This window comes from Oryzias melastigma, linkage group LG6 (assembly GCF_002922805.2).
Source record: "Oryzias melastigma strain HK-1 linkage group LG6, ASM292280v2, whole genome shotgun sequence".
NCBI lineage: Eukaryota > Metazoa > Chordata > Actinopteri > Beloniformes > Adrianichthyidae > Oryzias > Oryzias melastigma.
The window spans coordinates 17,212,257-17,237,900 of record NC_050517.1 but is presented as its reverse complement, the minus strand read 5'-3'; the positions used below and the strand labels follow the sequence as shown (position 1 = coordinate 17,237,900).

Below are 25,644 nucleotides of genomic sequence, written 5' to 3'. Positions count from 1 at the left end.
CAAGTTCTTGTCCTCATTCTGCAGCTTTGCAGGGACTCTTTAACATGATGGCAGCGAGCACCTTCGTCTCTGAGGACTTACACTGTCCTCAGTGCTCTGACATTTATTGTCTTCCTGTTCTTTTAGCGTGTGGTCACAATGTCTGCAACCATTGCTTAAAGAAATTCTGGGAGTGGAAAGGATGTCGACCGTGTCCCGTTTGTGGCGTTGAGTCTGCCTCTGTGAAGCCTCCTATCAATCTGCAACTTAAAATAGCAGCAGATCAGTATCAGGCCCAGAACGTCTACATCAAACAAGGAGTTTGTCTGCTGCACAACGAGACGCTGAAGGTGTTCTGTAACAACGACGAGGAGCTCATCTGTGTGATCTGCCAAATATCCAAGCAGCACAAAGTGCATCAGTGCTGCCCGGTGGAAGAGGCAGCCCAACAGAAAAAGGTAAATGAAATGAAATGTAGAGTAAATAACTGTGGAATGACATCTAAAAGACAAATGGCTATGAAGTGACTTTACTTTTACTTAAAATAAAAATATATATGAGAAAAGCTGCTTTCGAGGAACTTTTTTAACTCTGGGATTTGAACTTTTATGTCAGACGGAAATCTCAGCCATTTTGGACTCTTTAAGAAAAACTCTCAGAACCCTGAACCAGAAAAAGCAGCAGATGGAAGAAACAAAAGCCTACATACAGGTAAACTGTTGTTTCTTACATTTATACTTTCATTTCTTTCCTTTTTTTTCAAATGAGCACAGATTTTCCACTCTTTGAATTAAAAAAAAAAAAATGACATCTTAACTTATTTGCTGATCAAGGCATGTAAGCTACATTTCACCCTGACGTCATGGCTTTAATGCAGGGTTGGGAAAAGTGTGGCCCAGGGGTCTTATGTGGACCATAATCCGGCCCAAACTAGAATGAATTAAATTGATAATCCTTATTAATGTTTTATTTTCCCTTTAATTCTGGTGTCTCCCCATAGATGACGAGTTACAAATACATTCATCTTTTTTTAGGTGCAGAAATGAGAAGAGTTGTTTTTCTTCTGATGTTCATGTGTGTTTTTTTTTTCCCAGAGTAAGAAAGTCATTTTTCTGATTATTCCAACACCACTTGAACACAACAGTTTTCCTTGAGGGAAATCAACTCAGTGGTGGCACTAAATTGAAAAAAAAAGCCACCGTTTTGAATTTAATTACTCCAATTTGCTCAGTTTTAAAATATATATTAATTTTCAATCAAATTTAAAGCATGTTTTCACCCAGATTCTATGTTATTTCTTTCTCTTTTGAAGTGAATTACCGAAACACTCCCCACATCTGCTTCTGACCTGACCCATCTGTCAAATTATAAAACCCTCTGTGGTCCAAGAGTCAAAAAGTTGGCCCACCCGTCTTTGTTTACTATAAATAACCAGCTTCGTTGGCTTTACAGACTCAAAGTGTCCAAATTGAGGAAGCAATAAAGGAAGAATTTAGGATTCTTCACCAGTTCCTCTGGGAGGAGGAAACCAACAAACTGAAAGCGCTAAAACAGGAGGAGGAAACCAAAGTCCAGGTCATGCTGAAGAAGATCAAAGACGCAGAGAAGCAGATCCAAACTCTCTCCTCCAACATCAGGGAGACGGAGACTGCTCTCAGAGCCAGAGATTTATCATTTTTACAGGTACTTGGTCTACCAGTGTTTGCTGGTTTAAACACAGAGGTTGTAAAATGGAATTATTTTAATAGTTTAATTAGCATTTTGCTTTATTGGCCTTTTTGAATCAGAATCAAGAGAGCATCAATGTGCTTTCAAGACATAATTAGCATCACTTACAATTTCTTGCTATAAAATTACAATTCACTAATGTAGGACACGGACAACCCAAGAGAGGTTTTTTGTATGGGGGCTGGGTGTGGGGCAGAAGACTTTGAATGGGTGGCAAATGAGAACAGTAAAGTGGAAGGCCATTACAGATAAAAAGAATCAAAATTAAGTTTTCAAACTGTTTTATTAATGAAATAGTATAACTTAATTTTCCAAAAATAAGAATTTCCTCTTGCCATCACATGCAAACAGTGCAAACTTTGGCCAAGGCCCGGGTGCTGTCATCCCAAACTGTTGCAGCGTATTTTGATTTTAAAATACAGAATTTTTGTTATTTTTGCAATGCTTACAGAAGTTTGTGCTGATGGTTTCTTACAGAGTTGATTTGTAGAAGTTCAGGAGGGTTTCAAGACTTTTCAGAGAGCAGGACAGGATGAGGAGCTGTGGTGATCAGGCAACAAGACATGAATAATGTGGGCTTGACCACAAAACTTCAACAAACTGGCAGAGAATGAGAGAAGAGCAGAAAAATATGTGCAGCTCAGAACAGATGAAGGTGGTGAGGATGATGAGGAGGCCTGGCAGAGCAGCATAATATGACTTCAAAAGCTATTCTAAAATTCTTTCTTGGGTTACATGAAACCCGTAAAATGTGGAAGAGTATTTTTTAAATTTATAATGGGGGCCTTCTGACAAAATTATTGTTAAAAAGTGTTTATGTATTTACAATAACTCTATTAACATTGCATTTGTGGTGACTTTTTCCTCTTTCTACTCTTTTAAGGGTTACAAGCAGACGAAGAAAAGGTATTCTCAACCAACCCATTACTACCATTTTTTTCTACCATTTTGTATTGATTTTAACATATTTTAGGGTCAAATGCAACATCCAGGAGCCAGAGTATATTCGAGACATCCTGATCAATTCTGCAAAGCATCTGGGAATCCTCAAGTTTAGAATTTGGAAGAAAATGGCGAATTCTGTCAAATATGGTGGGTGAACAGCTGCCTCCAAATTCATAAGTCAGATGTACAATCTCAGCAGTTAACAGGAGGGAATGTTTTTCAGCTCCGATCATCCTGGATCCAAACACAGCGCAGCCAAACTTAAAGCTCTGTCAAGACCTGACGAGTCTGCACTACAGCCAAAAACAGCCCCTGCCCGACAACCCTGAACGCTGCACTAACCGTGTGTGCGTCCTGGGCGCCACGGGCTTCACATCTGGATTTCACAGCTGGACTGTGGAGTTGGGCCAGGCCAAAGACTGGCACGTTGGAGTGGTTCGAGAGTCCATCAAAAGAAAAAGCACCATCTTCTTGAACCCTGATGAGGGCTTCTGGGTGATCGGTCTGTGTAACGGCGAGTCGCTGTGGGCTGAAAGCTCCCCTCGCGCCCTGCTCACTATGAAGCAGAAGCCTGAGAGGATCACTGTAAAGCTGGACTTGAACAAGGGAAAGGTGGTCTTCATCAATACTGCAAATTCCACAGTGATACACACATTTAAAGACAAGTTTACAGAGAGAATATTTCCCTACTTTTCTCTCGGATTAAATGAGGACTGGAAAAACTCGAGCCCTCTCACCATCTGCCCTCTGACTATCAGCGTGAACACAGGGTAGACGTGTCAGAATTCTGCAGAGTAAAACGCCAAACGTATTTCAAAATGTAAATTAAAAGTACGTCACAAGTTTGTAATTTGCCTCAATTTTCCTCACATTTAGTTGAGCTGAAATGTTGATTAGGTGACATTAGTTTTCCTTCTCCTTGCTTTTTGGCTTTCTCTGTGAAGCCATGTCCTTCAATTTAGAGTCCAGTTTTCTTTGCAGGTGTGCCTTCTTATTTGGGTCCATGGATTTGTCTTTTTTGCCGCTCCCTGCATACAGAACCCCCTCTTTGCTGATCCTCATCCGAGCGTGAGACTTGGCCTTGTCCCCACAGCCGTGAACCTAAAAGGGGATTGATGAAACGGTTGAAATATTTGGAGTAAAAACCGAACTGTGGTCGGGGTTAAGTTAGCGCCTCACCTCTGGTATGTGATGACTGAGGCAGTACTGCCTGTTGCAAAACAAGCAAAGCTGTCCAAGTGTTAAGACTGAAGCTTTACACTTGACAAAACTACAAACACTGTCAGCCTTCATGACGGCGCTGATGAGAGCATCGAAGTCATCGTCAGGGGCAGCGGCAGCAGCAACGTCGCAGGCTCCCGCCTTTGTTTTGCTTTTCCCTGGAATCAAAAGGATCTTGATTGAAACTGATGGTACTTACTTAAATTCAAAAAATGCCATTTTGATCAAACCTTTAGTTTTTTTCATTTGCTGCTCCTTCGCAGCAGGAATGATGTTCTGCTGCTTCTTCGACTGAGAGGCTTCCTCCCTCCTCTCCTGCTCCCTCTTCATCCTCTCCAAGTGTAAACTTTTCAGGTCTAATGACGGTTGAGGCTCGCTCTGCAGAATGGAAGCTGCCTCGTTTCCATTGGAGACTGTTTCTTCTTCCTCTTGTCGTACTTCCTGAGCTGGTGCAGACTTCAGGGGCCTGGAGACCGTTATGTACCTATCACTGCCCTCTCCTTTACTTTCATGAACCAGACCTAGCTCCTCAGCAATCTGGTGGACTAGTAAACGGTCGTGGGAGTTAAAGGAAGCCGGGAACTGCAGCTCACTTTGTTTTAAGTCTTTCATAAAGCTCTCCACCTGCTCTCTGATCTCATTGTGTCTACTCTTGCTTTGCTCTTGCTCGGACTTTGCTCGATTTTGTGTCCCAGCTGTGCTCTCTTTGCTGCTGTTCGCAGACTTCTTCTGCGCCGGCTTCACTTTGCTGCCGGGCTGATCTCTAGTCTTTTGTTTGGTGGATGCAGAAGCAGATGTGGCTTTTGCTTCTTTGTGGGTACGGGTGTAGTTCTGTGGTACAGTATCCTCCAGGTATTCGAATGCTGTTCTGACCTCGCCAAATCCAATCATGTGTTGGACCAGGGACTTCAGGAAGGCGTGGTTCTGGACTGTCTGAGTGTCACACACCACAGCGATGTGTCTCCTCGCTCGTGTGACTGCCACGTTTATTCTTCTGTCCTCTGCTAGAAATCCAACTTCACCTGAAAAAATGTATAAAAAGTTTGTTATTTAATGTAGGAGTAAACGTTGATAAAAGTGCTTGAGACAACACATTCTTATTACCAAGTCGTCACACATTGATGTTTGGATATGGACGCCTCCGCGCCAAAAATTGTCGTTTTAGGTGTCCCTAACTCGTCGTATTTTGACTTGCTGACTATTCCCATTAAGTCACAAGTCCAAACCTCCGGGCTGTGAACCAGAACCGGGATGCTGAGCACACCGGTACCCTAACCCTAACCCAGGGGTCTGCAACCTTCAATTATGAAAGAGCTATTCTGGTTGATTTCTCACTGACTACAACCCAGTAGAAGCCATAAAGTCTTAACCCTCACACCAGTTTGTATTTATGTTACTTTTACCACTATGACAAACATACATGAACTGCTGTTCATTTTGCATGATTAAAGCACAAACATTAAAAGAAAATAGCCATTTAGCCATGTGAGTTCCTTTCAAATTAAAAGACACTCTGCCACATAAGATCCTCTCAGTGCAGCCAATGTAGCTGTAGTAAGTGTAATGTCAGCAGTGATTCAGAAGTAAAAATACTTAATTTTACTATTGTTGGTGCATCAAATGTAAATCTAACAAACCAAAATGAAATCTGAGCTAATTAATTAAGTGCTTGTTGATGATCACTGATTTTCCTTAGGATAGGACATATAAAGAGAGGTACCGTCTCTTCAACTGTTTGTAAATGAGTTAAAAATTGAGTTAGTTTACTTTTATTCCCCTTCACTACTCTCCCACTTCTTACTTTACTGTTACTTTTTAAAATTTAGAAACTTTTTAATTTTTTTTAAATGAATGAGCCACAATGGAGGGGTAAAAGAGCCACTTGTGGCTCCAGAGCCGTAGGTTGCAGACCCGTGCCCTAACCGGTACTGGTTCGTGTCGCGTCCGGTACCGTGTCCCGAGGGTTGTGGACCCTTGATTTCACGAACAGCCAGCCCGCCAAAAACGGATGAGTTGGGGATACCCATAAACTCAAAACGTGACGCAGAGGCGTCCTTAACCAAATGTCAGTATGTTGCTAGAGAATGAACTGAACAGCCACCTTTCCTGTTGGACCGAACTAAGGAGAGCACAACAGCTTCTTTTTCTCTGCCTTGAAATCCATCCACTGACTTTATCTCCAGCTCTGGATGCCGAGCAGAAAGTCTCTGGCGCAGAAGATCAACCTTTATGAAAATAAAAAACATCGTCGCACATCAGGTATACATACATCTTCCTTCCCTTACTCTAAGTAAAGTTTCTCCAACTATTTTTAAGATTTGTTAAATCTAGATTCTTCTCTCTAAAACAAATTTTATTCTTAAAAGATGATATCTGGAAAATATGTTTGCGACATTCTTTGTTAAAAATACCGCAAAGTCACTGTGCACTCTGTCTTTACACCTCTATTCATAGCAGGCAGTTTTAGTGTGGGGGAGTGACTCACTCTTTGCTGTCACTTTGCATTGTGCGCCTCCTTGAGCGTTCAACTTAAGTCGCATTACATCACAAAGACAGTGCAGCTAAAAATAGAAAACACTATTGCAACAAAAACTCCGGCAGTTCCAGTGTTTGACCTGAATGCTGCCTGAGAGTGGAGACACGGATTCTTTGTATTGACGTCACTCTGGGGGATTTTTCTTTTTTAGATGCATTTTAACACAGACACTTGGAAAATAAAAAAATTGGATGCACATTAGCCATGGCTATAAACACTGTGATACAGGCAAAATATTGTTTTAACATGATGAATATTTTGTTTGATAATCAACAATCTTTCACAGCATCAAAAGGGAAACATTTTCCCTGAACTCAACAATCTTAAATAATATGTTACGTTTTATCATTAGACCAGCTTTAATAAAACACTCTTAAACTCACATCAAACTAAAAAAAATAGTGTTTAGCTAGCCGCACATTGTGATTTCACAAATTTGTTACATTCCCTAAATATTTAATTTTGGTGTGACATAACCTTACACAACGTATGACTGTTATCCAATTGACCAATTGGAAAGTCAGCCATGTTTGTGTGCTCTTCAAAAATATTAGAGCGAAAGACGCTTCACGTTTAGTTCACTTTTTACTTTGACTTCAAATCATATAAATGTTTTGATTATCGATTTTTTAACATTTCTAAAACAACTCAGAGTCGTTTATGAATCATAACTGATGCATAAACCCACTGCTAATTCCTTTTAATAGTTTTTCTTTGTTTTTTTTATCAAAATTGGCACATTAACCTATTTGTTAGATCTTTGCTTCATTATTAGTTGCTTTAAAAAGAGAATTTTTAAGTTCTTTATTAATTTTAATCAATGTTTCTATAAGTTCCAGATTGGTATATAACATTGTAGTTTTATAAATTAAAATCTATGTTAAAATGACAGCTAAAATGTGTATCAAATATGATGTTCAGCTATAAACATCAGATTTACCTGCAGATTGTATGGAGCGATGACAGCAATATCTTTGGCTCTAACGCCAGCTTCAGTTAAGGCCTTTATGTGCAGCTTAACAATGTCTACCTCACCTGGAAAGACAGGAAGCACAGCGATGTGTAACCCCCACAAGAGGTGAGAAAAAGCATCCAGTTTTGTTTCAAGAACAACTAACAAGGGATGACCTTGGTTCCCTTTGGACTGTTCGTCTGTGACCTCCATCTCGGTCAGGCCGCATCCTGCCGTGTCGATCAGAAGAAGTGGAGTGCTGGTCTCTTCGACACAAGCGACGCCTGAGAGATCTCTGTTGGATCATGCACACGTTTAATAGTTTGCTTGTAATCTGAAAGTATTTTTAATGTTGTGAGGACACTTACTTTAATAAATGGTTTTCCACTGAGCTGTGAGCTGTTAGTTTCCCCTGGTACATCTCTTTGGAGGCCCATTCCATGATGGCACTGTTCATTCTGTACTGGACCGTTAACATGCGGACCACAGAATCGCCATAGATCTGAATAACTCTTTCCATAAGACTCAGAGACAATCCTTTTGATGCAGCTCTGTTAGAGTAACAAAGTTAACAATAGTCACCAAAGCATAGAAAAAATAAAGCAGATCAGTCCAAAGAAGCTCATTTCTAGAACTGATGAGGGAAATTGTATGTTTTTGGAAGTAAATGCTAAAGAATCAGAAAAAATTGGAAATAGAGAAGCGTTTTTACGTTTGTGATTTGATTGTTGGAGGCAGTTGCTTGTAGTCTCCAGCCAGAATGCACTTGCGAGCTCTGAGCAGCGCAATCCAGCAGCTGCTCTCCAACGCCTGAGCACACTCGTCAATGACCACCCAGTCAAAATGCTCTGCAGGTAGGAGCTTCAGAGGACCATCATCGGAGGCACCTAGAGACACAGACATGTCCCTGTGACTGCCTTACAGTGCTGCGGAGAAGCTGAACTGTTGGTTTCCCTCCACTCACCAGTGTTGGTTGACAGCACAACATCTGCACTCTTCAGGATTTGGGTGATGGCTGTAGCCTCCCTGGATTTTAGCTCCTTTTTCAACTCCCCTATTTCTCGTTTAAAGTTTCCACGCTCACCTTTCTCCTTCTTCATTCCCATCTTAAATTAAAAAAAAAGAAATTCATTTAAGATGCCAACAGCTTTATGTCACTACAGAGAAATAACAAAAATACTCACAAATACTTTATCAATATCTTTACGGATGTCAGCAATGATGTTTGCGTTGTCACTCTGGGCGAGGATGGCGTCCAGCGAGTGTTTCTGGATGGACTCCAGCAGTCTGGCAGGGTGTCCCAGTCTCAGGACTTTGGCTTTACACTGTGCTAACCTTTCCACTAAATTGTCTACAGCGACATTTGAGGGGGCGCAGCAGAGCACCTGCACGAAACATAAATCCAGGCATTGCATTAATTAAGCAGCGCTCATTTTCATTTGTAAAAGTGATGAAATTCTATATACCTTTTGACCTTGTTTCACCGCCTGCAGGATGATTTCCACAACAGTGGTGGTTTTCCCCGTCCCAGGAGGTCCATGAATCACAGCCAGCTCTCTCTGGGACAGAGCAAACGCTACTGCTTCTCTTTGAGAGTCATCTAAGTTTGAGTTGAAAAATTGGACTTCATCTGACAAAAAAACAAAAAAAAAACATTTAGAGCATTAAAAAAAATAATTAAACCATGTTTATATATCTTGAAAAGTGCTTCTTACTTGGTTGTGAATGAGATGAGGGTTGTGTGTTTCCAAAAAGCACATTTATCAGATTGGCAGCCGGTCCATTGCTATATCCATTTAATGCATTCAGCGCTCTACCAGCAAATAGTCAAAATAAGATTCTGAGCTCACTGAATAAACGTGCCCTGTTGGTGATATATTTTAGGTCACACATCTTACCGTTTCATTCGCTTATAAGTGACATCGTTGGCCAATTTTAGGAGGTTGTATTGCGAGTTTGTATCCAGGACGGCATCATCCTTTAGAACATCGATGGCCACACTTACAGACGCTTGGCTGACTCTGGTTACTATCCCTGTGCATATCTGTGAGGTTGCACTGCACCCAGCTGTATCATACAAGCCAACGATATCCCCTGCAGTGAAAGAAAACTTGAAGTAAGTATGAAAATTCTCCAGCAGCAATAATGTTAAGGTTTCAGACTCACCAGGACCAAAGGTGTTACTAGGAAGAGACGAGAAACCAAGATATTTCCTTGGCTCGAGAACGAGAACTGTGCGGCCGTAGAGGCCTGTGAACTGACTGCCTATCTGCAGCTTCAACAGACAAATGCCTTTGCTTTGAAGATCCTTTAAGGAACTGTTCTCCTGCCATGTTCTAAAGGGGAGCAACATTCAATCAGTTACAGCTATCAACAACAAGAATGACAAACAAACATCTTCTGGGAAAAATAAACAAATGTTTAGGGACAGTATCTAACAGTACTAAACCAAGCTTAAAGGCTGATCTAATTCACAGCTTTTGAGGTCGGCCAAGATCACAAAAATCGGAAGATAAATAAATTAATGCACTATCACCTTCACATTTAAAAAAAAATCTTTATTTACTACTATCATTTTGATCTCCCAAACCAATGGGATATTTATTGACAGTTACCTACCTGGTTTCCTGTATTTCTGCCTCTCGCTCGTCTTGTAAAAGCTCAAGGGTTTTAGATACAAATGTCTCCACTTCCATGGCCTACAGAGTAAATAAAAAAAGACAATCAAAAATGAATTGTGTAAATATCTAAAGAAAGATGGACACAAAACAAATAACATTTTAAAATTGATATATGTCATCCAATCCATATCATTTGTTAATACACAGATCATGACATTCACACATTGAAAAGTTTCAATTTAAAAAAATCTATGACACGAATACAAATATTTTACTCTCAAGTAAATTAATCTACATTATTTATAATAGAACTTAGTTTGCATGACATTTTAAGATTTTAAAGTCCGTGTTTTTGATTCCGTGTTTAGCCCATAGTAAAATAATAATAATAATAATCAAGACGAGAAAAAATACTTTTGAAAATTGCATTTTGATTGCATTTTTCATTTCTTAAACATCAACTTAACAACTTACTGACATGTTCAAGTAACAGGCTAACAAGCTAACACACAATTTCAAAGACAAATGAACAAAAACACTTACTTCAAATATGCAATAACTCGCCAAAACAGAAGGTAATGTACAGAAGGAAAGCAATGTCTGTTAAAAATCTCAATATCATGATAATCAACAGCGAAACTGTCTGTTCTTCTTTGGATTTGATGGACTCATGTTGTTTTCCTTGTTCGAACTCACCCTAAAGCGTGCCCCACACTGCCACCTACTGACTGGAGGACCAATCTTCACTCACTGAATGATGCATCAATTTAATTTAATTTAATTTAATTTAATTTAATTTAATTTAATTTAATTTAATTTAATTTACAAATGAGATTATTTTCCTTTTTTTATAGAACCTTTTTACAGCACTAAAAAAGAGAACAACTCTAAAAATATTTAGATCATATTTATACAATAGGATATAAAGGACACACCTCACCTGTGAACTCTCTTTGTGCAGGATGGTTCCAACTTCCATCTATGTAAAAAAAAAAAAAAGTATTGAAAAGGAGTAAATTAGACATGGTTTTCTCCCTCTCCCTCTCTCTATTTTTTAAAGAAAACTCTAGGATATGAAGTGACATTTTTCCATTAGAAATGTTTTCGACTAAACCCAGATGACTCAAAATAAAACCTAAAAATAAAGAATAACTAGCTGTCAAAAATCTATAAACATTATATTTTAGATAGATATGTGTAAAACACATTATTAGAAGTTAAAAAAAATATATCCTGTTTTGTCTTATTTCATAGTTTGCTAAAAATCTAAATAATTCCTGTAGTACCGTCTAGCACCACCAGGGGAACCACAGACCCCGGTCAAAACAAAAAGCCTTTAATTTGAAACTCATCCGCCGCGGAAGTGATCTAGCTGCGATGACGTTTCACAAACACGTTGAGCTAAATTGTACTTAAACCTCACGACAGACAAACAACGCTACATTTATCACAAAAATAAGGCTTTTATTTTTTTGTCTAGAATATAAAGAAGTAAACAATTTGAACCATTCACGTCGGAAGGGTCATATGCTGCTTTTTATTTTGACAGGTCTCTGCCTACGAGGAAGAAATCACCTGCTCTGCAAACAGGAAGACCCATAGCCAGACAGTTTTCATTTGAATGCCCATTTTTCTATTAGAAAATGAAGACGAGTTTGTTATTGCTGTATGTTGTTTGTTGCTGCTCCCTGGTCGGTGCCACTCTTTCAAAAACGGACCCAAAGAAGTCCTTTAAAGCTGAGGCTGAGGTGAGTCGGTGAGAGCTCTTTGTCCTGATCCTGTATGTTGTTGAACCTGAATGAATCTTACCCAGAATCCCATTGTTTAGACCTCTCCAGCCGAGCTGTCTGTGTTGGAGAGAGGCCTTGTAGTCTCTGATCTGCTCTGGAAAGACATAGTGAAGGAGGAGAAGAGGTACTGTGCTCACATCAAGAAGACCTTTCAAGGACCAGTGCTGGGATACATCACACCAGTGAGTCTAGAACAAAGGAGATATTTTTCAAAATAAAACATTTTTATTTCTAAATGTTGGCATTGGCTAAGAACAGTTTCAGAGGAGCATTTACTTTGAAAGTTATCTTTTTTTTTTCAACAAAAGTAAAATAATAATAATAATGTGTTCCCCTTCTAGTTCCAAACGTATGAAATTATCACGTTTTCTTATTTTTGTTCAAATTTACACAATCCAAATCTGTGCTTTAATGTTTAACCCTGCAGTGGAATTCTCACGGCTACGACATCGCAAAGACATTTGGCCCCAAATTCACATCCGTGTCTCCAGTTTGGCTCCAGCTCCACCGGCGAGGACCAGAAACGTTTGACGTGACAGGACTCCATGACCACGATCCTGGTAGCTGAGACGTTTCAATGTACTTAAGTCATCTGGGAAGCTCTCTCTGTTATAAATGAGCTGAAACGTTTGTCCTTACAGGTTGGGTCAAAGCTGTACGCAAGTCAAACAAAAAAGTGCGAATGGGTGAGTTTGTGATCTTCTTACTACGATGCATTTGTGTGTCAATTCAGAGATGAGAGAATTTATTTATTTATTTTTTTTTGGCTCGTAGTTCCTCGGCTGTTATTTGACGGCTGGTCCTACCAGGACTACATGAGCGTGTTGGGAAGCGAAGATGAAATTGAGGAGCTGGCTGGGGAGCTGGTGGACGTTGCAAAGGTAATATTGCGTTTTCTGTGATTTGGTTGCTCCGTGTCCATCTGATGTGAATGCTGTGGCCTCGCAGACAGAAGGTTTTGATGGATTCACTCTCGAAATTTGGAGCCAGCTTGGAGGAAACAAAAGAAAGTGAGTTTCTCTAGCTCCAATATTATTACATTTGAACTTCACCAGATGATGAATCAGTAATTTACTGAACGTTTTCCATGAAGGGAGCTGGTTCATTTAGTCAAACACATCTGTGAGACTTTAAAGGACAAAAGATTAGACTGCATTCTTGTTATTCCGCCAGCTCTGACAAGGTAAGCAATCTACACAAAACAACTCTTATATTTTATCTAGAAACATAACTTTTTTTTTACAATAATGATAATTATTTTTTGTTAAAAAAAATAGCAATGGACAACCAGGGATGTTCGGCAGAGAAGAATTTGAGCAGTTGGCCCCTTTTGTGGATGGATTCAGCCTCATGACATATGACTACTCAAACGGTGCAAGGTAAAATGAAACGTAGTCAGATACATTTAATGCATCGTCTTGATTTTGACCTTTTACTGTCTTAAACAGACCAGGCCCAAGCGCTCCTCTGCCCTGGGTCAGAGATTGCGTTCTTCAGCTTGCTCCCAGCACCGAGTGGAGGCAAAAAATCCTGCTTGGACTGAATTTGTATGGTCTGGATTTTTCAAGCCAGGGAACGGAGCCGATCCTGGGGACAAGGTAAGCTATGATGGTGATGCTGGAAGGAAAAGAGAAAAGGATGGTTTCCTCAAAAAAAGAAAATTGATGACTTATTTCTGCTGATCCAGAGAGATATTGACAGTATCAAACATGTTCGCCTTGTTCCCTAATTTAGGATTCGACACATTAGACCACATGTGTCAAGGCCCGGGGGCCGGATCCGGCCCACCAGATCATTTTATTTTATTGTTATTAATGGCCCGATGTTATCTTGCACGGATTTCTAACTTGTATAATTTTGACAAAATATATTTTTACAGAAAGTAAAATATTGAAAATTATTTAAGGTTTAAGTTGATTTATTCTGAAATATTATTCCTGCATTTATTGGATAATTCTGTTAAAAAGTTAGTTTTAAAATGGGAGCTCTGCTAACTTTTTGGCATTTAATACGATTTTTAGACAATTTTTGGAGTTTAACTAATATTTCAGCCACATGCTAGTTGTTTTGGCTAATTTAGGCTTTTTTTTAGTATTTTAGGCCGTTTTGGAGTTTTGGCTAATTCAGGCTTTTTCTAAGGCTTTTTTGGAGTTTAGCTGATAATTTCAGCTGTACGCTAGCTGTTTTGGCTAATTTAGGTTTTTTATTTTTTTAGGTTAATTTGGCATTTAGCTAATATTTTCGCTGGCTATCAACTTCAGCATTTTCAGCTATCAGCTTCAGTGTTTCTAACTATCAATTTCAGCATCTTCGGCTATCAGCATTAGCATCGTCAGCGGCCAAATTCACACTAGCATTATTGCAGGTAATGCTATATATCTTGTTCATAATTACGTAAAAAAGTTACAGTTTTAAAAATGTAGTTTAAGAGTGTTTAGTAAATGTTTATCCTGTTCGGCCCACGATATAAGGTGTATTTGGATTTTGGCCCCTTGTGCGATTGAGTTTGACACCCCTCCATTAGACCCTTCACAGTAGTAAGCTGTAAACTAAAATTTTTAACTGTAAATTTGAAATTTCATTACCACAGATGGATTTCTTTAGCATCCATAAAGGCACACGGATGCATTCCCATCACAGGGGTGTTTTGACAAACCATTGGAATTGAGGGCAATCATAAACACAATAGTGGTTTTAAATGCTAGAGAAGATAAAATTCAGTAAATTATTTTCAAAAATAAGGAAAACCCATATTTTTACATTAAAAAATTTTGAAATAATTTCATTTTTTTAAATCAACCAAATATTAAAGAAGAAATATTTCTATTAGTATTTAATGAGGAGCTTCTAACATGTTTCTGGTTTATCTGTGATTTCTTGCAGGTTGATTGAAATTCTCAGAGAGCACAGACCAAAGCTTCTTTGGGATGAATATGCTGCAGAGCATTATTTCAACTACAAAAGGTACTGATTTATTTATTGATACAAGCAGTCTAAAGAAAAAAAACACATTTCTTTCTCCTTTTTAATCAAGGATCTTTTTTCTTATTAGGAACAATGCAGTCAAACATGTGGTGTATTATCCATCTTTAAAGGTAAAAACAATGACGTTTTTTTGTATATATGTGTAAAGTAATATTACATGAATAATTACATTTTGATTATTTCACAGTCAATCAACATGAGGATCTCGTTAGCCAGTGAACTGGGAACAGGAATATCCTTGTGGGAACTGGGACAAGGACTGGACTATTTCTATGACCTGCTATAGTGCAGGATTGATCTCTTTTTGTTGAACACAGAACTCTTTTATTCAAACATGGATTTGTTAATGTTTAATGTGTTTGAGGGTTCATGACATTGATATGAAATATTGTTGAAACCATCTAGTTGGTTTTAAAAGTGCTGGAATCCAAAAAAAAGGAGAATTTTGGGTACTTTATTGTGATTTGTTGAAAGTGCAATAATTCTTTTCCACAGAAAGATGCATGATCATCAGAATGTACGCATTAAAATGAAAAGCTTGTCCTTGTTCACACACCACTGATGCCTGCAGTAACTCTCCAGTTGTTACTAGGAGACCTGTTAATTTGTGCTCATCCATTTTTTAATAATCATCTGAAGGGTAGATTTTGTGGATTCTAGTCATTTGTTTGTTATATACAATGGTAATTTTTTTTTGTCATTTGCCCGAGATAAATGTTTTCAAATGTCCACGTTGCAGCTTTTATTTAGCATTGCAAAGGAGGATGAGATTATTCACAGCAAGTGACGTTGACTGCATGTTCTGTCCAGTTATGAGGTGTCTGTCTATGACTACGTGCACGGCATCTTCTTGACTTCCTGTAAAAAAAGACAGATGTGATGATAGTTAAAAACAAACAAAAACTCTTAAAATTCCTGCACAATGCGGGTCAGCTCACCTGTGTAAGATCCGCCACTGTCTTTGACAAAATCTTCCACAATCATGGGCAGGTTAGCGAAGTCGGGCTCCCGCACCAGTTCAAACACTGACGGCTTATGAGAGTATGAGAATATATTTAGCACAAACTATGCAGCTGAAGAAAGCACTAATCCAGTAGCACATATACTCACTCCTGTTAAGCTGTAGCCACTGAAAATCCACTTTTGCCCCTCAGTGGCGCAACACAATGCAGACACTCCTTGTCCCACAGCGCATACCACCTCTGCAAACAGGACAAAAACAGTTCATATCTACTTTGTTTAAAAAAAAAAAAAAATCTATATTTTTATGCTAGACTTAAACTCACTTTGCTGGGAGATGAACTGCGTGAGGATACGGTGCATCGAACCGCTGTGTGCCAGGTCATTTAGTGCTCCAGGACAGTCTGGGATGAGCAGCGCTTGGTATCTGGCACCTTGGAAAAGTTAGGATGCAACTCAGCAGGTTCCAGGGAGCAAAAAAACCAACAAATGAGTGTTCTCACCATCTATAGATTCAAGTTTGGCAGGGGTTGCATATGATTTCAGGTTGAAGTCCTGCACCCACCGAGCCGTGGTGTCGTCAACTCCAACGAAGTCTATGGGTTTCCCCTGCAGTTGAAGTCAGTTGGATTTATGAATACTTTTGTCATCTGATCAAATCAAGCACTTCTATCAAAGCATATCTTCTTCTACCATCATTTACTCAATGTACCTCCGTGTTGGTCTCTCTCTTGGCCTTTCATTCCTTCTTTCCTTGCATTCAAATCACCTCAATCCTGCTTTTCTCTCTGATCCCTGATCCAACTTCACTTCCGCCCCACACTCCTGTTTCCTCAGGACAGTTGACATTTTTCTCATTCATCAGCTCTCCAGAGTTCCCTTTCACACTTACAAAACCCATCAACACATTTTCATCCCTGTCCTTAAGCCTCCAAACCTCCTTCTATCTGTTCCTCTGCCTTACCTATACAGGTCCACCTCTCTCTCCTTTGTGTCATTCACTTCATCCTTTGGCCTTTGCCACATCCTCCTCCTCCTTGTGCTGGATCTCGCTACACTTCTGTCGTCTCAGTGTCCCACTTTTTTCTTAACAACCTTTTCCTCTAAACTCGATTCCACAAAAAAATCACACCAATGTTAGCTGTCAATGTATGGTAGTTTTCTTTTGAAATCACGATGCACCTATAAGTACTAATACTGTGCAACAAGAGGCAGATAACTAAAGAATAACAGGGTAAATACAGATGTTTTGAATCAAATATTTAGTAACTACTGGGTAACTATTTCATAATTATTACCTCATCCAGCTCCCTCCAGAATTTCTCCTCCTCTGTCTTACATCTTACCTGTTGGGTGTAACCTCTGATAACAAACATATCTTCTTCAGACTTATCATAGAAAGTTCTTAGGAATTACCTCCCTCGGGATCACACCTGATCCTTTCCTCTCTCCATCCAGACATGATAAAAACAGCTTCAATTCTGATTCAAAAATATGCCTTGCTCCTTTTCCATCTGATCTCTTCAACCTATTTTATTAGCAGTAGATGAATTACACTCACATTAGGAGGATGAGGCTGAGACAGAGATATGTTGAGTTTATTTCTGAACATTAGACTGAGTTTTGGCTATGTACATGACAGATGATGAGGTGAAAATGTATGTTACCCCTGGTGTGGCGATCTGGAGATTAAACGTGGAGCTGCAAAGACTGAAGCACTGCAGGAATGACTTTGCCGAAACCCCTGAATGAACGAAGCAAATACTTAGGGTTTATATATATAAAAAAAAAATGTTCGTTTCTGCTTAAAATGTGCCTTAAAAAAATAATGTAGCGCTAAAAGCTACATGATGCGGTTTAGCCACAGCTAACACTGGTAATTTATTATTTTATTATTATTATTATTACAAAAATGTCGAAACCCACCTTGAGGAGAAGCACTGGTCACTATTAAACATGTTGGTTTTGCTGACATTTTAAAAATATTTTCCAAAGAAAAAAAGGCTAACTGTGGAGACTTATTTTGTAGAACGATTCAAGGAAGAGGAACCAAGTCACCTGACAACAACATCCGGCGGAGTCGTTTCAGAATAAAAGTTAGAAAGTAAGGGGAAATTAATGAGATCCAAATGTCAAACGCACTTTATTTGAAAAAAAAAAAGAATTATGGCTTCAGATTATGTCCAAAAATACTTTCTAAAGGTGTAAAGAGAACTCAGTAAAACGTTTATTCAGAGTACAATTCCATACAGAAGCATGCAATGCTGTCCTGCAGCAAAGTATTTTATCAAACAAAAGCCGTCCCTCTTATCTTTTAGAGCAATATTTTGCCACCATATTTGACTTATGAAAATATCCTTTACAAAATGGAAGCGATGATAAAAGAGTTTAATATCCGTATGGATCTTCCTTCAAGCTCCGATAAAGGCAACACGTGAACATTATTCCTACAAGCTGAAAAAAAAAAACAACAGAGAAAAAAAGGGTTAGAGTTGTATACCTGCACACATTCTAGCTTAAAACCATAGATAATCATGTATTCAAGCACTGGTCAGGTTGCTACCTGTAAAAATGCAATCCCAATCCCAACTACTCCAAGAATGTATAACTGATTTAAAATGAAATCCTCCAGTTTCATGATGCAGCCCCCCTGGAAGCAGAAAAAAAATGTAAAGAAAAACACTGTAGAAACATTTACCTGTGTGAGACTATGGAATGCTCTTCCTACCTCAACTTTGTAAATGTTTGAGGGGTGATCCCTGCGGCCACAGAATTCAGTGGGAGTTTTACAGCAGCTATCTGGAACTAGCTGCTCTTTCTCTGCCTGGATCCATGCACTTTCTCTCCAGTCTGAGAAATTAGAACTCCCACAACACTTGAACTGAGATCCCATGAGAAAAGATAGAAAGAGAGAAGAAGAAGAGAGTTATGTGTCTCATAACAATACTAATAAAAATAACTGAAGTTGACTCCTTGATGTGTTATAATGTTCATTTTAACCATTTTCTTTAATCACTAGAAACCTAATCAGCTTGATTTTTGCACACCTCTTGTTGCAGTTTGTCCACAGCCTGAGTGATGCTCTCTTCCCCTGGCTGTCTGTACTTCTGCTGCATGGTGCCTTTCAGGTTCTCTTTGAGCTCTTTATCCAGCTGTGACAGAATGCTCACTTTAGTGTTGTAAAAAAAAAAAACCCACATTTGACACTAGTACAACTTCTTCTGTCAGTAAAAATAGCCTGTGGTCAGGTTTCTTTCCTTCCATGCCACATTCCAATCTACCTGAGCAATGCCCACGCATAACTCGAAATATACGAGCACAGCTTTAGTGACCTCTGCTTACAGCAGGAACATACTTTACATGAGTTTGTAAATAATTAGAGTTTCTCTTGTTTCACTTGTGGATAAATGAATTAATATTAAGGTTAGAAAACTGGAAATAGAACACACACAGTGGGAGATTACCTGGTTGCAGAAAGGGAAACACTGGAGCAAAAGAGGAGGGAAGAAAGGAGGGTGAGACGAGTGGAGAAACAGGAGAAATGAAAAACATGCAGAGAAAGGCATGCAGAGTAAATCTCACTACAGAATTCAGAAACTAAATCATGGAGTGGAGTCACGGTATTTTGAAAAGACGGAAGGTGAGATCAGCAGTAAGAAAAAAAAGCAGAAATCTAACAAGACATAAATATTTGCTTCATTAAAATGTAAAAAAAATGCTTTGATTGAACTTTTAATGTTTAAAGCAGAAGGAACTCACATCTTGGTAGTTAATGTAAGCCATGACACCAGCGATGACTTCCAGCAGGAAAATACACAGCAATAAAACTAAATACTGTGGACAGAAAGAATGAAATGAATAACTATGAATAGACTGTTGCATATTTTTGACTACCTTTCAACTCGTGTGTACACTAAAACACAAATTCTTTGAAGGTGGAAACAGCAACACAATAAATGACTGCAAAGTCAATACGCAAAGCTGGGTGGTTTCCTGAAAATAACTAAAAGTGAAGTTGGTTGGATGCATAAAGTAGAACTAGAAATAGACATGTTAGGTTTGCTTTTGAATGGGATCCTCTGATCTCAAATGCTTGCCTCTTCTTACTCTCTTTGGCCCAAGCAACCACTTGTGATGCCCTTCATTCCTCTGACATGAGCAGCACTCTAAATCAAACTCTTAAAGGCACACTCTGCATGACTTTATCTGTTATATCTGAAAGGTTCATCTGACATATCAACCTCACTGAGAGCAAGCAGGCTAGACACAAGGTCACCAAGGATTATCTTTCACTACTCTACTCAGAGTCGCTGCACTTTGTATAAACAGGACCTTGAAAAGTGTGTTGGTTACTGATTTGGCATAATTTAATGAGGCTTTTTGGTTGTGGAAAACCTTCAACATGTTCTAAAAAAATCTCTTATTGTGCTGCTTTGTGGGACAGATTATCTTACCACAATCAACAGACTCCTCATCTCTTTTAAAGTGGCACAGCAACCGATCATCCCACTCACAATCACCACGACCCCAGCAGCTATCAGGGTGTAGGCCGAGGCCGAGTACAAGTTAGAGTTCAGCAAACTGATGTAGTCGCTTTTCTCCACTAAAGTCCAGACGCCCACGGCCAGCACAGTCCCTCCTGCCAGCTGAAACAGCAAAGCGAATCATTTCACAGCTTTTATAACAGATAATGTTAAAAAACACAATTATACATTTTTTTTATTTGCATACACATATTTCTATGCGTTATAAAAACTTAAAAGAAGTGATTACTGGTAAAACATGTTTAATTAAATATTTCTCAGATTTGACTTTCCCAACATTAAGTTGTTTTTTTGCTAATATATTTCCTTGTATCTCACATTTTAGAACAACAAACACAAGTCTTGAAGATTGATAATAATTAGTTATTTCTGTGGGAAATAAAAAAGAGAAAATAATAGCTATGACGGAGTGTTAGGGCCACCAAAAAAAAAAAAAGTAACATTACAAGTTTTTTTGTCATAAATGTACGACTTTAAATCTCCAAAATGTACAAGATTTAAAGTTGTAATTAAAAAAAAAAAGTTTTTTCTATGTAAACTAGCCCTAACACTCCATCGTAAAAAGCAGCTCTAATGAAGGATAATTTTTTAACAATTTGTGTAAACTTACCCAAAAGAGAAAATTGAAGAGAAATAGTAGGTATTTGAGACAAATTGTTCCACATGTCTTTTTCTTTTCACCTGGAGCTTTCTTTGGATTCATTCTGTAAACTTGGTTGGTGGTTTCTGTTTGAGACATTTTGAAATATTAAAACATTGCAAAGGATTCAATGTTAATGTTGCTGTACAACTGAGGACAGCAACACTATAAAAACAGGTGATAGGTTTTACAATTGCTCTCATATGAAACATAGTTCTTTTTACCACAAATTCGTATTCTTACACAAAGTCGTGTGTGTATCTAAGTTTTGCAATCAACACAAAAGAGGAATTTCACCTTTCAGTCACCCTTGGTTCCTCTTTTATTATCAAAAGGGATTAAATCAAATAAAGTTCCTTCAAAAACTATACAAAAATGTTTTATCAGCATTATTTTTTATTAAAATCAAGTCAGTAAATAGAGTACTTGATATTCAGTCACAGATTAAATGAAATATGCTGTGGGGAAAACATACTTTTAACTCGAGTGACACAGCAACCAGCAGAAACATAAGCAGTTAACTCTTTAGAGAAACTGATTCATGTTCATCTGTTTTTTGGTCTAAACCAGAAGTTTATGGGCATCAATGTTTGGAGAGTTTGAGCATTACAGGTTTGAAAGTGATATTTTTTCAACAAAAATTAATAAATCTAAACAGATAACATTACAAAAAGATATTAAAACAAAATTCACAACAAAACTTTTCACATATTGAAACTTTTCACTATTTTACTGCAACCACAACCAACAATCTTAAGCATCACTTTAAGCAATTTTATTCCTGTAAATCTATAAAACGAACCCATTTTTAGTTTAAATAAATCGTATTCTTACCTGATTTCAAATAAAAAGTTTGTTAAAGATCTTTTTGGATCCCACTAATGTCAGTGTCGGCACTCTACTGTCCTTCAAGGTGAACACCAACAGCAGAAATTCTCAGATGACAATCAGACCCATGTCTCTTGCACGAGCGTCTGACTGTCTGTCCTCTTTTGGCTCAACAGGCAGCCCCCCCCTCACAATCCACACAGAGAACTTGTCTGCCCCCATCTGGTTTCATATTCAAGAGCTTTGAGTGTTGCGTAATTTCAATGAAAGACCACAACGTAAAAGATGTAAACAAATAAATTCTGTATTGAAACAAAGCCAAAAAAATGCATATAAAACAGAAAATTACAGACATGCTTTGGTAAAAATTGCAATAGAAGTGAGAATATATTTCTCATTAAAGATCAATTGAGTTTTCTCGTCAATTTCAACAACAAATATGTACAAAAATCCATTGTCTACTTTTTTTTGTGGACACAGCATCCTCTTTCTGCAGTCTCCTCACTCAGTAAAACTGAATCTTCACGTTGTTGGTCATTCTTAGTTATTAATATCCTGAAAAAGAAAAAATAAATAAACATATAAAACCATCTTTTTTTAAGCAAATAAACTTTTTTGGTCTTAAAACAGAATAAGAAATAAGAATAAGAAAGCCAAAGAGCCATCATGACTTCAAACTTAACTAATTAACAAATTAATTTCTGTTTAGATTTTTGAGATGTCAGACTGGCCTAACTTATTAAAATGATGGTAAAAAGGTTGAATCTGGTGGTTTATAACAAGAGCAATATTATCTTCTTGCTTTTACATGTATAGATTTTAAAATAATTTGGATTCTTCATTAATTTTACGTTTCTTCTCCCTAGTAAAAGAAATAAAAAAATGAATGAACTCAAAAGTGAATAATAATAAATTTTGTGTTTCTTGCATTTTTAATTAAAGTAAATCTGCTGCAGCTGGAGGATCTGGTTAAACACAGAGTGTGCTTTATTTTGAAAGGAACTAAAAATAAAATAAGTTAAAGGTGTTATATATAGAAAAACTCAACTGTAGAGAAGATTTCAGCTATATTTTATAAATGAATGGCTTAATGGCCACAAAAACAGAAATAAAGTGTCTTCTTCTAACTTTGAGGTGCATAAGAACCTGGACCAAATGGCTCTTTAGCCTTAAAGGTCCACATATCATGCACTGTACAAGATAAAAAAAAGAAACTCAGGTTTAACAGAAGCCATACTCAGCCAAATGAATCATGAGCTCGTCCATGTTCCGTCCCGTCTTGGCGCTGCACTCGTAAAACAAAGCTTCATACTGCTGTGTCGACCAAAAAGTGGGACAAAAGTTCAAGATTGTATATTATTTCTTTATTTTGAGTAAAAAACAGCATAAACATGCATAAATGTATGAATTCCTGTCACCTCTGCCAGCCTCCTGCCTTCTGCCGTCGTTACTTCTCTTGTGTGATGGCTTAAATCTAGCTTGTTCCCCATCAGCATTAGCACCGTACCGTCACTCATCTTCTCCTGGGATAAAAACACCAATAATTAAGTGATTTTTAACATTGTGGGCCAAACTGTATAAATATTTAGGACATAAAGAGAAACAAAAGTGGTTTTAAAGTGAACAAACATGTAGAACGCCTCTAAAGGCTGCTGAGATTCCACCTTTCCCCGAGTTATTAGCATGTAAATTCAAACCAGTGTTTTGCATGTCTTTGCATGCAGGCATTTAGAAAACCTCCAGCAGCTCACCTTTACAGAGTCCATCCATCCTCTCACTGCAGTGAAGGAGAGGGAGTCAGTTATGTCATACACAGCAAGGATGGCGTCAGCCTTTCTGTAGTACTGCTCAGTGATGCTTCGATATCTGGTAGAAGACATTTTAGAAAATAGCACCAACTTGTTTAAAGTACTGGAACAAAGTTTGATGCCTCTTTCTGACCTTTCCTGCCCTGCTGTGTCCCAGAGCTGCAGTGTTGTAATGACGGAGTTCACAGTTAAAGTCTTCATCTGGAAATCTATACCTAAACAACACAATAACATAATTTCTGTCATCTGTTTTTTAAAGAAGAGATGTGATTTAAGTATGTTTTATTAATAAACATATGCAGTCATAAGCCACCAGCAAAGAACATGATGCGAGTTGGCAATAAATGTTGTTTACCTTCTATTTTAAACAGAAACTTGTCAAACTGGAGCATAGTTTTAGTTTAATTTGAACACTACATAGAACATTAAAAAAAAACACAATTTAATTCATCATTATTTAGATTAATAAAAAACAGGTAAATGCTCAGAAATTTAATTGATAAGTATACCACTGTGTATATTACACTCAATTGTATTGGTAAAGATATTATCAGTAAACTGCTTGTGATTGTTGTAGGTCTAGTAATCTTTGGGAACAGACTCAAACTGTACATGGTATTTAAAAAATCGTTGGTTGGTTTGTGTCTATGAGGATTTAGTAAATTAATATTAAAGTCACCACATACTAAAATAGTTTTGTTTTGTAAGTTAAGAAAAACGCTCCATCCATGCTCTGAATGAGTCGATATTAGTTCCTGGTGCTCTATAAATCCAGTTTACAATCTAATGTGTCTTATCATGACAAATTTCAATGGTCAAACATTCAACCAAGTTATCAATAGCTGATGTCATATGTCTCACAAGTTTATAATTTAGTCTTTTATCCACAAGGAGTGCTAACTATGAGACAGTCAGTGTAAATTTAGGTGACTTAGTAGCACTTTAGCATGTAGAACTTAAATTTAACACACAAAAAAAGTTGATTATCTCTGGCATAAGTTACTTTTGTGTAAAAAAAAAAAAGGTGTGGCATATTTTATCCAGGAAGGTAATAAAGAGTGAGAGGAGCTTATTTAGAAGTTGTTCTTTGAGATCCCTGTCTGACTAAAGTAAATACTAAATTTCATATATTTTTCATTAAAAAGATCAAATTCAAATGTTTTCTATCTCTTTTTAGAAGTGTTTGCAGTGACATGACTACAAAGTTGCTTGTGGACTGTTTTTAAGTTTGAAACTACCCTGCCTCCTCGTATGATCATGTTATCACCTTGCTGCACCTTGTACTTTATTCTGCTAAATACTTGCAACAACTGCAATAGGTGAACAGTAGGTGAATCATTTTTAGGGTAGTTTTGTGGCAGTGCACAAAAAAATGAATAAACAATGATTTTAAAATTTAATGCACTAAAATGTACATCCAGTTAATCAGTAAAACCAAAACACACTTTTTTATGCTCATAACATCCTCATGTCAGACATTACTTGGATCATTTGCTGAACTTAACTGTGAAACATTTTTAAACCAACACAAACAGAAAAAAAATATTTTTTATTTTTTGTTTCCTCCTCTCTTTGTGCAGACTAGTACATTATTACTTAAATACATCACAGAATTGCCATAAGAATGTGTTACACACAGGTACTTTTCCTGTCGTATTGTGTATTTTATGAGGATATTTATTTCTCAAAACTTCTATATTTGTTTATTTAAAAAAAAAAGTTTCCCAAAGTTTCACCTTTAAATATGATACTTATCTTATTTATCAGGTGCTACTCCATGTCACCAACCAAAAAAGAAAACATGCTTAAAAAACTCTAAAAGAGTAAAGCAATCTGTGAATCTGCACTTCAAAGCTAAATGACAGAAACTGCCTCACACCAAGGTGCGAAGTAAACACGTTTATGTCAAGGTTTGATTAACAACCTGCCTGTTATCTAGTTCTTCCTTTCCAATGTGCTCCTGACTCACTAACTCGTGTGGTTCTACAACTCGAGTGACACTCTTGATACAGACACCAGGGGCGGACTTTCCATTAGGCAAAGGTAAGCGACTGCTTGGGGCCCCCCCAACACTTTGGGGGCTCTAAGCAAGACATTTGTTGCCACA

General features: G+C 37.8%; 6 protein-coding genes across 7 annotated transcripts in view; 2 read left to right on the top strand and 4 right to left on the bottom strand.

Annotated features, from left to right (window-relative positions):
* Positions 1-4: 4 nt before the first annotated feature.
* LOC112152035 (zinc-binding protein A33) lies at positions 5-3,530 on the top strand. The gene is made up of 6 exons (XM_024281255.2): positions 5-437; positions 595-690; positions 1,432-1,662; positions 2,591-2,613; positions 2,681-2,799; positions 2,876-3,530. The coding sequence occupies exons 1-6, from the start codon at positions 45-47 to the stop codon at positions 3,424-3,426; spliced, it is 1,413 nt and encodes a 470-aa protein (XP_024137023.1). The 5' UTR covers positions 5-44; the 3' UTR covers positions 3,427-3,530.
* On the bottom strand, positions 1,972-11,321 carry ighmbp2 (immunoglobulin mu DNA binding protein 2). Its single transcript, XM_036212353.1, has 16 exons — positions 10,918-11,321; positions 9,981-10,060; positions 9,528-9,697; positions 9,260-9,455; positions 9,077-9,174; positions 8,828-8,991; positions 8,546-8,746; positions 8,326-8,467; positions 8,074-8,248; positions 7,730-7,912; positions 7,538-7,656; positions 7,350-7,444; positions 5,975-6,098; positions 4,104-4,895; positions 3,832-4,031; positions 1,972-3,753 (listed from the first exon to the last, which is right to left on the bottom strand). The coding sequence occupies exons 1-16, from the start codon at positions 11,188-11,190 to the stop codon at positions 3,556-3,558; spliced, it is 3,210 nt and encodes a 1,069-aa protein (XP_036068246.1). The 5' UTR covers positions 11,191-11,321; the 3' UTR covers positions 1,972-3,555.
* A 39-nt stretch (positions 11,322-11,360) lies between these two features.
* Positions 11,361-15,310, top strand: chid1 (chitinase domain containing 1). The gene is made up of 12 exons (XM_024281257.2): positions 11,361-11,730; positions 11,811-11,954; positions 12,200-12,332; positions 12,414-12,458; positions 12,547-12,653; positions 12,721-12,782; positions 12,866-12,955; positions 13,050-13,151; positions 13,221-13,370; positions 14,656-14,736; positions 14,825-14,867; positions 14,945-15,310. Exons 1-12 carry the CDS (start codon positions 11,626-11,628, stop codon positions 15,041-15,043), a joined length of 1,161 nt encoding a protein of 386 aa, XP_024137025.1. The 5' UTR covers positions 11,361-11,625; the 3' UTR covers positions 15,044-15,310.
* On the bottom strand, positions 15,198-17,842 carry gatd1 (glutamine amidotransferase like class 1 domain containing 1). The gene is made up of 7 exons (XM_024281260.2): positions 17,644-17,842; positions 17,385-17,461; positions 16,221-16,326; positions 16,044-16,151; positions 15,868-15,959; positions 15,696-15,789; positions 15,198-15,615 (listed from the first exon to the last, which is right to left on the bottom strand). The coding sequence occupies exons 1-7, from the start codon at positions 17,690-17,692 to the stop codon at positions 15,500-15,502; spliced, it is 642 nt and encodes a 213-aa protein (XP_024137028.1). The 5' UTR covers positions 17,693-17,842; the 3' UTR covers positions 15,198-15,499.
* cd151 (CD151 molecule) lies at positions 17,842-21,915 on the bottom strand. 2 transcript variants are annotated; one of them, XM_024281258.2, is made up of 9 exons: positions 21,736-21,915; positions 20,872-20,987; positions 20,172-20,363; positions 19,477-19,551; positions 19,182-19,202; positions 18,765-18,869; positions 18,446-18,598; positions 18,281-18,367; positions 17,842-18,171 (listed from the first exon to the last, which is right to left on the bottom strand). In XM_024281258.2, exons 2-9 carry the CDS (start codon positions 20,962-20,964, stop codon positions 18,106-18,108), a joined length of 792 nt encoding a protein of 263 aa, XP_024137026.1. In that variant the 5' UTR covers positions 20,965-20,987; positions 21,736-21,915; the 3' UTR covers positions 17,842-18,105. The 2 variants fall into 2 exon arrangements, with proteins under 2 accessions (XP_024137026.1, XP_024137027.1); XM_024281259.2 differs by lacking the exon at positions 19,182-19,202.
* A 102-nt stretch (positions 21,916-22,017) lies between these two features.
* Positions 22,018-25,644, bottom strand: part of LOC118598857 (ras-related protein RABE1d-like) — a 4,841-nt gene continuing 1,214 nt past the window's right edge. The window contains exons 4-8 of the mRNA XM_036212355.1: positions 23,671-23,752; positions 23,481-23,595; positions 23,148-23,252; positions 22,967-23,043; positions 22,018-22,284 (exon numbers count right to left, since the gene is read on the bottom strand). Of these exons, the coding sequence (XP_036068248.1) occupies positions 22,188-22,284; positions 22,967-23,043; positions 23,148-23,252; positions 23,481-23,595; positions 23,671-23,752 (476 nt within the window). The 3' untranslated portion in view covers positions 22,018-22,187. The remainder of the gene's footprint in view (positions 22,285-22,966; positions 23,044-23,147; positions 23,253-23,480; positions 23,596-23,670; positions 23,753-25,644) is intronic.

Bases quoted from the DNA above. Each gene is read 5' to 3' on its own strand.
- ighmbp2 (XM_036212353.1), bottom strand. From the start codon at position 11,190: ATGTGTTTTACACATATCTATCTAAAATATAATGTTTATAGATTTTTG. The intron at 9,175-9,259 runs GTAAGATGTGTG...ATTTGCTGGTAG, and splicing joins ACTTATAAGCGAATGAAACG to AGCGCTGAATGCATTAAATG. The intron at 7,913-8,073 runs GTAAAAACGCTT...TTACTCTAACAG, and splicing joins CCAACAATCAAATCACAAAC to AGCTGCATCAAAAGGATTGT.
- cd151 (XM_024281258.2), bottom strand. From the start codon at position 20,964: ATGAATCCAAAGAAAGCTCCAGGTGAAAAGAAAAAGACATGTGGAACA. The intron at 18,870-19,181 runs GTAATCTCCCAC...ATTCTGTCACAG, and splicing joins GTTTCCCTTTCTGCAACCAG to CTGGATAAAGAGCTCAAAGA. The intron at 18,172-18,280 runs GTAGCAACCTGA...TTTTTTTTTCAG, and splicing joins TTGGGATTGCATTTTTACAG to CTTGTAGGAATAATGTTCAC.
- gatd1 (XM_024281260.2), bottom strand. From the start codon at position 17,692: ATGTCAGCAAAACCAACATGTTTAATAGTGACCAGTGCTTCTCCTCAA. The intron at 16,327-17,384 runs GTAACATACATT...CTTCAACTGCAG, and splicing joins TCCAGATCGCCACACCAGGG to GGGAAACCCATAGACTTCGT. The intron at 15,616-15,695 runs GTGAGCTGACCC...CTTTTTTTACAG, and splicing joins CAGTGGCGGATCTTACACAG to GAAGTCAAGAAGATGCCGTG.
- chid1 (XM_024281257.2), top strand. From the start codon at position 11,626: ATGAAGACGAGTTTGTTATTGCTGTATGTTGTTTGTTGCTGCTCCCTG. The intron at 12,956-13,049 runs GTAAGCAATCTA...TAAAAAAAATAG, and splicing joins ATTCCGCCAGCTCTGACAAG to CAATGGACAACCAGGGATGT. The intron at 13,152-13,220 runs GTAAAATGAAAC...TGTCTTAAACAG, and splicing joins GACTACTCAAACGGTGCAAG to ACCAGGCCCAAGCGCTCCTC.
- LOC112152035 (XM_024281255.2), top strand. From the start codon at position 45: ATGATGGCAGCGAGCACCTTCGTCTCTGAGGACTTACACTGTCCTCAG. The intron at 438-594 runs GTAAATGAAATG...CTTTTATGTCAG, and splicing joins AGGCAGCCCAACAGAAAAAG to ACGGAAATCTCAGCCATTTT. The intron at 2,614-2,680 runs GTATTCTCAACC...AACATATTTTAG, and splicing joins TACAAGCAGACGAAGAAAAG to GGTCAAATGCAACATCCAGG.